Genomic DNA, 11,268 nt, shown 5'->3' with positions numbered 1-11,268 from the left:
AAAGCATAGCTAATATTATTAATGATGCATTTATGCTCTTCAAAGCAAGATACTTTTGCTTTCATCTTTGTTCCCTGCATCACCTGTCTGTTTCTCTGATTGATGCCATATTTGGAGGGCTATATATGCAGTCTGGTGTGCCCACAGCCAATCAGATTCTAGATATGGGAGTCCCAGCCAGTCTGACTCACTGGCTGTTGCCAGGCAACTGGGACTGCTGCTTCATATTTCAATCCATGAAACGATCCTGCAGGGGTTTACATGAGGAGGGGGCTTGAAGAAATTATCATTACATGCACAGGGGGAAGCAAATGACCCAGGATGGACTCCATTTCCCACACTGCTGAGCAGGAATATGAAATGTATGATAACTAGTTCAGAACACATGGGATAAAATCCTGCTTTTGTATAAATAACATCTAAAAGAAAAATAATAATAACCTCTTCACTTTAAATGATCTGTTACTGCACTGTATAATAAATCAGCCTTTCTTCTATGTTCAAAGATAACACACTCCACCTCTCTATTGGGAGCCCTGAAGCATGATTCAATTTCAAGCATCATGACACAGCAGTGCTTTGACACATCGGTCTGTTCTGTCCAATAGGTTGCAACAACCGGTTGTCACTTACATTAAATAGCACGCCCTGCTGCGGCTCCAGCATATTAGACACTGAAAGGGTTAAAAAGGGGGAGGATGCAAAATGGCTTCAAGTCAATAGTGTGTGTGAGGGAGAGGATCACACAGAGAGGCAAGCACAGAGGAGCTGAGCAAGGAGTGTAATGCAAGTGATGGCAGACATAAGAGAAACAGCTTGAATTTAACATTTTCCTGAATCTCTTATTCATTCTGCGACATCTCAGCATTCAGCTGAGTGCTTCCACAGTTGCGCTCAAATTGATCTCATCTCCTTAGTGCATCATCATTGAATTCAAACTGTGAATGCGCAAGAGTGAGTAAGGACTTTGTAGGGAAGTCCTGTCAAAGAGAGAGATAGAGGAGAAAAGAGAGCCACCAGGGGACACAGTGCAACTCTAGTCCTGAGAGACAGAGAGAGAGAGAGGTGAGCTGAGGAGGTAAGATGAGTCTAAACACCGGTCAAACTCTGACCGTCAGTGGACAGGACTTGACCAGAATTAGCAGCAGCAGCAGCAGCAGCAGCACCAGTCGAGCCCCCGGGGAAGATGCTAGGACGGGTTTTAAGCCCTCTACCAGGAAACCTAAACCAGTGAGTATCTCTACAGCCTTCCACATACAACATCCATTTGTAGGTAGAGTTTCTGTGTAGAGTGTCAGAGTTGTTGACAGCAAAGTGTCACAGTATATAATCTTGTTGTCATTATGTTAGAGCTGAATTATGTTGCTCTTACTTGCTAATTAAATCCTGCCAAAATACAGTTGTCTTCACTATTGAGGTTGCCAGTGGCCAGGACTGATGTCACATGATGGGTGACAGATGAGAGAAGACAGACACACTGACCTCAAAACTTTATCAGTGTCTGGCCCTGGTAAAAAATAAAAATAAAACAGCAAGAGAGTCATTTCCAGGTCCACTAGTGGGAGCTGCATCATTTGAAGCCCCCAGTTAACTGAAAAGAAAGTTGAAGAGAGAAATGTAATTGGGTGAAACAGGGTACAGAGGCTCAGTGAGGTGTTATTGTGTCAGCTGTAACCTGAGCAACAGATAGAGGAGTCTTATTTCAGATCAGGTGGACAGTTCTCTCTGGCCTGATTTGGATTTTCCGACCTGGAGAGGATGCATCAAAATTCAACGACGGATACAGCAACTACGACTTCAGACTCTTGCAAGATGCAGGGAAATATCGTAGTTGTAAGTCTTGGACAAATATGTCATAAATCAGTTGTTTAAGTCTGTTTCTAAGAAATGGGAATCATTTTTCATCCCATGCACATAGTCTGACCAGGTTTCAGGTTGAAATATCTTACATTATTGTGTTTTTAAATCTTAATAAAATTACAGTAATACAGTAATATTCTGAATAAAAAGTTTAGCCCACTCATGACTAATTAAAAACTCAATACTGTGCTGTCCCAGCCTCCAAAGAGTTAACAGATGTCAGCCCTGTATGTGGGCCTGCACTATCAGAGTCTTGCAGAGGAAAATATTTCATATCACACTGTCACTTCTATTCTGACACATCAGCTCATTCGGTTTACCCACTGTTGTTAGTAAGTTAGGCATGGACAATAAAGTTTTTCAACATTCTTATGCCACAACCCAGATCATGTTTAATGAACTGTGTCCCTGCAGGCAGCAAAGTTACAACTCTGAAGCTGAACCTTCAAAACAACGTCATCTCCCCTTATTCATATTCTAATAATACAATCCTCTGTGTTTGTGAAGGAGCAAGGCAAAGCTACATTGAAATGAAATGTTTTTATCCTCTCATCCTTCAGCCCAAGCCGGAGAATGCCATCACCATCGCTGTGTCGTCCCGAGTCCTCTTCAACATGGAGAAGGAGCAACAGATCTACCAACAGGAAGGAATGGAGGATTACATCAAGTATCAGGTGGAGCATGAAACAGAGCCTTTCAGCCCCGGACCTGCCTTCTCCTTCGTCAAGGTCAGAGACTATGAGGACAACGAGGGGGATAAACACACACAGGCACACACCAGCACACATATACATACTATATCAAACTAGATGCAGAGAGATTCCTTGGTGTCAGTGTTATGTGCTGGGTCGTGTCTCTGGAGGCGACAGATGAATAATAAGCCTAAAAACACCAACCCACTCAAACACACACACACACACACATACTTCAATCCCCACTGCAGTGATACGGTATAATCTTTTTTTTTATACATATATATATACATATACATATATGTATATATAACTCAAATCTGTCTGGATGTGTTCCCAGGCTCTGGAAGCTGTGAACACTCGACTGAGGGAGCTGTACCCCGAGAGCGAGGAGCTCTTTGATGTTGTGCTCATGACCAACAACCACGCATATGTTGGCCTAAGACTCATCAATACCATCAATCATCACCGTGAGTAACTGATACACATGAATGATAAAAACTTTCTGTGCAGGGAAATATCCTTTTGTCTGGTGTACATCCTCCAGCATCACTTGCTTTATCTTTTTAGCTTCTTCTTTAAAGTCACAACATGTACAATATAGTACAAAAGTATAAAAGTAAGCATTAGGAGGTGGTTGTGATGGATGGATGAGTTGACAAAACATATGACTCTGACACTGGGACCAGTTTGTTTCCCGTTTCAAACCAATAGTCATTGTTGTGTACGCTAACCGAAACCATGTCATAACCTTAAACCTCCTTGCTTGCTGTCACACAGGGTTTATTTCAGGTCATGTCTCGTATCAGACGGTAGGTACAAACGGCTTATATGGTTGTTTAGGTTGGAGGACTTGTTGATTTGGTGGCACAACCTTTTGCTTGAAAAAATGAGACAATCCTGGTGAACTTTGGAGTAGTCCAGTGTTTGTTTGTCTCCCATTAGCTGCAGTGTGTTTTTTGATAATACCACTTGGGGGTGCCAAAGTTGGACATTTTCCAACCCTACACATGTGGCTCATGGACAGTTTGAACACTAACCCTCTGGAAAATGGTTGCAAAATATTTGAGCCAAAATGCATTTATTAACAACTTATGAACATGTCACAGCTGTCCATCTGTCCATTAATGTGTTACTAAATTTGGTGATTTTTAATTTCTCACACAATCTAAAGAATAAATTTTCCTTTTTTAATGAAGTTGACATTTTGGAGACAGCTTCTTTTTTTTTTTCATAAGACGTACACAAAACAACAGACTTAAGGCAATAGTTCAACATTTTGGAAAATATTCACCTTCTTTCCAACTGTTAGGTAAGAAAACTGATGCCACGCTCATGTTTGTACAGTACATATGAAGCTAGCATACAGTTAGCTTAGCACAAAGACAGGGGGCAGGGAGAAACAGGATGGCTGCATAAACAAGTCAAAGATTGAAGTGAAAAAAGACACATTTTACACAGTGTTTAGGTTTTATGTAGTTTTACATGCTGGTAGGTGGAGTTACCTTACAGAGCCAGACTAGCTGTTTCCCCCTGCTGGTTAGATTAGTTTAGCATAAAGAATGGCTTTATGCTAAACTAATCTAACCAGGTACTGGACCTTGCATTATATTTACTATACAGTTATGAGAGTGGCATTAATCTTCTCATGGAAACCTTGGCATGAAAGCAAAAAGCGTATTTTCCAAAACATCAAATTATGCCCTTCGTGGATTATTTCAGTGGAGGAACCATTATTGTCCTTATCCACATTCATAACTGAAGACCTGATGGCTTATTATGAAGACAGGAACTATTGAGCCTTAATTAATAATTTCTCCAATTAGAGAGTTATAATCTGACCCCATTAATCTGTTATCACATGACAGTTCTGTTGTTAGGTCAAATCAAACTTGATAAAGGTCCATTCCCCAAAAGAATGTCATAGAACATTTACCACAACCATAAATGCTTTATTGATTTTTTAAATAAGCTAATAATTACAACACATACCAATTTACAGTAGTAAAAGTATGACTTGTCAGAAAATGTTTTCCAAAGATAATCTGTAGTTTATTGTACGTCAGAACCACATAGATCATCCTGTTAATATAAATACTCATTACAGAATCAAATGTTTATCCGCCACTGAGAATAGTCCCCAACAAATGCACAATTTTATTGATTTGAGTAACGTTTGCTAAAAACTACACTGCCCAGCTGTTTGAGGGAATTATTAAGTATATATTCATGACAGCATTTAGATCTTTTACGTTTGGAGCTGGGACTAACACATTTTAGGTTTTGGTCTTTTCATGGGATTTGTTGGCAATAAGAAAAATATAAAATGTCACAGCTTCATCCTTTAAAGGCACTAAGTTATCATTTACTGATACAGCTGATTTCAAGCTATCACTACAGGCAATGGTTTTTAGTATTGTCCCCCTCTCCATGGCTTTTCAGACCACTAACAATGCTTTAAATTGAAATAGATGTAAGCATACAGTATGTGTAGATAGAACAATGTAAATTCTGCATACGTGGACAGTTTGCAGTTATTGTGGGTAAATTTCAGTCTCTACCTCCATTATAACCTCTTATATTAAAACACTTGGGCTTTGACTAGATGATCTCCTGAAATAGCACAGGACCTACCGCAGGTCCATGTACTGACACACACACACCAACAGACTGAGGGTGGGCTGGACTCTAGTGATGTGCTGTCACTCTGTAGATTCTGTAGCTGCTTTCCACAGCTGGTCCTCTTGATTCCCAGACTTTATGACCCAGTGTCCCTCCCCAGGTCACACAGACACGCAAGTGTGGACATGAAGTCTACTCAAGATATCACAGAATCCTCTGTTGACTCATTGGGAGGAAGAAATAGAAAGACACAGTCAGAGAAGGAGGACAAGAAAGGAACTGGCTGTAATCTAAGAACCTTTTGTCCTGTCTATAAAAGCTATTTTGTTTATTTCCTTGGTGAATCCGTGCGTGTTGACAGACTTCCACTCAGTTTAAGGGGTCGCTCTCATCCCTCTGGATGAACAGGGACTGCGAGTGGTTATGGTGGGATCTTTCTGATGGTCCACACACCATGTTATGTCCCCCAGGGATAAGTGGTGGGAGTTGGGGATCTGTGGCCCTGTTTCCTCGCAGGGGTTTGGCAGTCCCTCACCCTGCTTTCACTCATGTAGTCGAGCCAAGTGGAAAAATCTGCACAGCCCGAGACAAGATCTCAGGCTCTCTCCTTCCATGCCAAGGTTCGCTCTTCCTCCTCCCTGCTCTATCTCCTAGACCCACACACCACCAACTCAGTATGTGATGCAGAATAGGTAGTTATGCCCTCAGTTATCCCTGGTCCTTTGTTATTGTTGTCATTTGCTGAAATAGCACAAATTTAAACTTTTGTTATTATTCTTTAACTTTTCTATAACTTTCCTTGCCATTCATGCAGAAACATCAGTTATTCACATAAACGTTTTCACCAACAGTATTGTGTGTGATTATCAGCTGACTCTTGCATATATTCAGTTTATGGACAATAAATGTTCACTGAGCTTTTGATTCCTTCTCTCTGCAGAGCTGTTCATCGAGCGCTTCTGTATGACTGGAGGAAACAGTCCCATAGGCTACTTGAAGGCCTACCACACTAACCTTTACCTGTCTGCTGACCCAGGCAAGGTCCGAGAAGCTTTGGAGGAAGGTCAGTACAAAGAGAGAGAAGCTACATGATACTGAGAAGCTCTAATACTAGAAGGCAACAGTTAGTTCTTGACTCTGCCAAGTGATGATGTTGTGCTCCTAATTTTCATAAATAGCTTCAACATATAAGATTCAAACTCAATACACAGTACAAAATGTGTGTCTGTGTGTGTGTGAAATACTGTGTGTACACCAGGTATAGCAGCAGCCACCATGTTCACCCCAGAGAAGATAACAGAAGTGTCAGAGACTCAGCTGCGTGTCGCCTTTGATGGCGATGCCGTCCTCTTCTCTGATGAGTCTGAGCGCATTTACAAGGCCCATGGACTGGACAAGTTCTTTGAGCATGAGAAAGCCTACGAGAACAAGCCTCTGGACCATGTACAGTATACACATAGAGACAATTATCATTATCACACCGCATTTGGTACATTCAATTAAAGGATAGTTCTGGTTTAAAATGTTTATCTTACTCTTGACCCTCACTTGTGGCATTAAAATTGTAAAAACAAAAGTCGTGACTGTGAGGTGGAAACATGTTGACATCTGGACAAGTCCAACAGGGTGAGAAACAAGGTGTCAGAGGGTTAAACAGAATGAAAACAGGAGAGTTTATCAAAACATCTTCATTTGGAGGTAAAACTGAAATTGAAAACATCTGAGTCCCTAATAAGTATATAATAATTAATAATCCAAAAATCCCCATGACAGCTGTGTGCACATACAACCATATTAAACACAGTAGGTCAAAGATGAACAGAGAAGTTGGTCTGTAAACTGTAATGGGTGTTCAAAACAAACAGTTTAGATCACGTGTGTCTTGTCCCTCCGACTTCTTTTTGTGATTTCACCTCATTTCCAGATATCAGGAACTGGTAAACTCAGTTTGTTATGTACTTTGGCTTTCAGTCTAGATTCTAGGTTTTCATGTGTAACAAACAGCAAATACATGTAGAAACGACCAAACTGTGGCTCACTGTCATGCATCTTTGCCTCTTTCTGCAGGGGCCATTAAAGGGCTTCCTGGAAGCTTTAGGAAAACTACAGAAGAAGTTTTATGGCAAAGGCCAGCGCATGGACTGTCCCATCCGGACCTACCTGGTGACGGCTCGCAGTGCAGCCAGCTCTGGTACAAGAGCCTTAAAAACTCTGCGCTCGTGGGGTCTGGAGATCGATGAGGCTCTCTTTCTTGCAGGGGCACCCAAGGGGCCCATGCTGGAGAAGATCAGGCCGCATATTTTCTTTGATGACCAGATGTTTCATGTGGAGGGGGCAGCGGAAATGGGGACAGTGGCGTGCCATGTGCCCTATGGGATAGCGCAGAGAGTTACCAAGAAAGGAATAATGGACAAAGAGATTTCTTCAGCAGCCGAGTAGCCTGGACGTCACGGTGCAGAAGGACAGGAGACTAAGGGGACGTTTCATTTTGGCTTCCAGGATGTTGTACCCACTGTAAAATGTAGTCATCAATGCAATGCAAGCATAGTTCATAAAGTTACACTAATTATAATGAGGAATCCTTTATAAGTGATTGTAAGTAAGAACTTTATTAACTGAAGCTTTATTGATAAGTTATAAGCTGTAATTAGAATAATGTTTGAGGTGCCAGTTTGCATTTAGTAATGGATCGCTAACCAATGTTTAAAACGTCATTATTAAAAAAGAGAAAGGTTAAACATCAGCCATAGTTACAACTTACAAATCCTTATAAAGATTACCTTATGAAAAGGTGGAACTCTGAGCTGTCTGTGTTCAGAATTACCATTTGCAGTAAGATATTTACCTCGCACTCCAGCAGCATCCTGTATTATGTTCAGCACTGATATATTTATACCCACGTTTACCCACAAAAAGTTTAATCATACAAATTCTAAACATTATTTATTTAGATTATTTTGCTGGGGAAACATCACCTGTACTTCACAGCTGCACTGAAGACACGTTTCTACACGTTTATCACTTTACTGCTTGTCTGTGTGTTTTTTAAAACTGGTGCCTTTTTCTCACTGTTGTTTTACAGATGTCAGTCTTGCATGTTGGTAAATGTACATTGTACATATAGTTGTTTGATCAGTGTATATGAATGTATCTTAAGTATGAAAATTAAAAATATGGGTAAAAGAGAAGTATTTTACTTTCTATTTATTTAATATTTCTTTTTGTTCAATAAAGAAAGAAAGAAAAAAGTTTTTAACATCTTTAGCATTTATTGTCATTCATCATGTGCAATTTTAATTTCTGCTACTTCTGCCTAAAGTGCCCAAAGTTCAGTGTCTTCCTCGTAGCCTGCCTTTCTGTCTTCTTTTGTCTTTTTTTTTTTGCCAGGTTTGTTGTTGTTGGTGTTGTTGCTCTTCTGTTCTCTGTATGAGTGAAAAGCAAGTTGCTACTGAATGAGACTACTTGTGAAAATTAGTTACATCTGGGCCGATTAAGAACTGTGGATTGTTATGTAATCAAGTTTTTCCGTTTCAAGATTGAAGTAAAAATGTATTTAAAAAAACACAGTTTCCTGCCTTTTCCCCCCATAAAGACACAAACTGCGTATCATATTACGGGTCGCAGAGCTGAAGAGAGTGTCAACTTTTTCCTCTAAATCAAGAATTAGAATGAAAAGCAAGCACTTTAATAATAATACTATATATACAAAATAAAATAATACTATATAAAAGTGAGCAAGTGAACTCTACTTTCTCAAAAGAAATTAAAAAAGGATGGATATTGATTGTAATAGTGGACAAAATGATTCCACCTCTTCACATCAGGGGGAGACAGAGACCAACATGCGTTCAAGCAAATTTGTCAAACAGCTGATTACAACATCTTCAACATCAAGTCAAGTTTATTAACATCATAATCCGTCACACAGCAGTTTCAATACACTACAGTAAACGTATTACTCCTTACACCTGGAACATGTAGTATTCAAAGATCCAACCATTTTAAATATTTCTTAGATGGATGTTTGCTGATAAAAGTAATGTTGTTGTTTGTATTGATGTCATTGTTGCTCTCAGTTTCAGTTCATCAGAAATGATTCTTGTATCCTCATACCTTTCTAATGAAAACATTGAAAGTATTATATTCGACGCATACTTCAGTAAACCTGCCCAGCATCTTTATTAGATACAAAACATTTTCTTGCGCTAAGTCGGGTCTCATCTCAGACACAGCTCCTCATTCCCAAAGCTGACATGGGCGGACTTTGTGAGAATAATTATTTCTTTGACAATACTGTTCCTTCGTATTGATTAGCAAATGTGTGCTGTTAATATCAATGGGTGGAGGAAGCATCCCCAAATTTCAGTTGGTGAGGAGTTTTTTCCAAAATAGATTAAAGGATGGCAAATAATTTTTAATCATCTACAAGGCAGGTTTATTTATATTAGCACCATTCAGACACAAGGTAATTAAAGGGCTTTAAAGAGGCATAGAAAAACATTAAAAAACAAGCCATCAATAAGACATTAAAGTTTAATTTAAAAGACAATAAAAACACATCAAAAGCAAAAACAATCAAATAAAAAGTTAAAGATTAAACAGAAGTTATATATTTATTTTAGTGTTAAGATGCAGTGTTTTAAGCCCTGATTAAAATGAGCAGATGACAGTTGACCTCAGGTATTCAGGAAGCATAAAACCAGAGACTACTCCCTCTGGTTTGGTTTTGACTCAACACTGAGCAAACTTGTAACAGATGACTTGAGCTTTGTAACAAGTCTGGTGGCATTCTTTCAGTCATTAGGTAAACTGAATATTTACCTAACAGCTTTTTCATTAGGTGGTATTAATTATATATACAATAGATGTGGCTGATGGTTATTGTATGTGTATATATTCTCTTTACTTACAACATGTTTACCAGTTATGGATAACCATCATATCAGGAAATCTAATTACTACTAATCGTCCCCAAAGTGCCAAAAGATGTGAGTTTTATTGTGGATGGAAAAGAAATCAACATAACAATAAGTAGTCATTTGAGTTCATGGAGGGTGATTAGTGAATTTTTTTATCATTAATGTTGCCTGTCTGTCTCTATACATATATTTATTTAGGCAACATAATTGCTGCACTACTTCTGTGTACAAGTGAAGCAGATTGTTGTTGAAGAACAAGCAACAAGCAAGAACAAACATTGAGAGGTAAATGTAACCAAGTGTAATTATTAAATTTGCACTGGACTATTTTGTGTATTATTGTTCAGGCAGTAACCTCCTTGCTTTACAATAACCAGCTCCTCTAACACATGAAGTCACAGTCTTATTTTCTATACATGGTAACTCATGTCTTAGTCCTGTACCTGTTGAACTTAAAATGTATATCTCCTCTGGATTTACTTTTCTGTTTTTGACATGACTGGGCAAAGACATCAATCCAGCAATATGAGCAAGTCCTTTCTAAGACTCAAAGCTACCCCTATATCCAGGAACAATCACCAGGAGATGCAGTCGACTTGGCACCTGTTGCTCTGGGGGCCATGGTTTTTCACTTCAGCTAAAATAAGCCCTCATGCTACCTGCATGATGTAGTCTCCTGCTTTGGCTAACAAAGAAGGAAATGAAACTTGACAGGTGATGGAGTTTGAAGATGGGTGTGGTCCAGAACAGAACACGTTGATTCCCAACACAAGATGCCTCTATACTCTCACAAGATGGATCAAAGGACACGTATGTATTCATGTCGTTATTGCTCTGACTTTCAGTTTGTCAGAAATGATTCTTGCCGTCGTTGACACATATTGCTGTCCTCATACCTTTGTGAGGAAAGAACTGAAAACATGCCGTAAACCAGCCCATGCATGGTTATACATCACATGAAAACACTTTCCCTGAGCTCAGTTGAGTCTCATTTCAGACAGAGCTCCTCACTCCCATTGTCAAACATACATACACTGTAAATATGCCGATGTTAACCAAAAGGTCAATGTTCAACTGTTGTCCATTGGCCAGATGCCTTTAAAACAATAAAACTTACTCAATATTACTGTACTGTTACAAGGTTTTCTGGTTCTCTGCGGCTTATGTAAACTATG

The 11,268-nt window shown here is 39.4% G+C and overlaps 1 protein-coding gene across 1 annotated transcript; it reads left to right on the top strand.

The window, feature by feature from the left end:
- Positions 1–752: 752 nt before the first annotated feature.
- LOC111652452 (cytosolic 5'-nucleotidase 1A-like) lies at positions 753–8,726 on the top strand. Its single transcript, XM_023402718.2, has 6 exons — positions 753–1,230; positions 2,421–2,588; positions 2,893–3,022; positions 6,115–6,237; positions 6,433–6,617; positions 7,242–8,726. Exons 1-6 carry the CDS (start codon positions 1,084–1,086, stop codon positions 7,611–7,613), a joined length of 1,125 nt encoding a protein of 374 aa, XP_023258486.1. The 5' UTR covers positions 753–1,083; the 3' UTR covers positions 7,614–8,726.
- Positions 8,727–11,268: the final 2,542 nt, after the last annotated feature.

The sequence above is a fragment of the Seriola lalandi genome, unplaced genomic scaffold (assembly GCF_002814215.2).
Source record: "Seriola lalandi dorsalis isolate HSWRI2012SDOR001 ecotype SW California unplaced genomic scaffold, Sedor1 jcf7180002053982, whole genome shotgun sequence".
NCBI lineage: Eukaryota > Metazoa > Chordata > Actinopteri > Carangiformes > Carangidae > Seriola > Seriola lalandi.
Note: the sequence above shows the minus strand (reverse complement) of the source record. Positions and strands in the feature narration are given on the sequence as shown.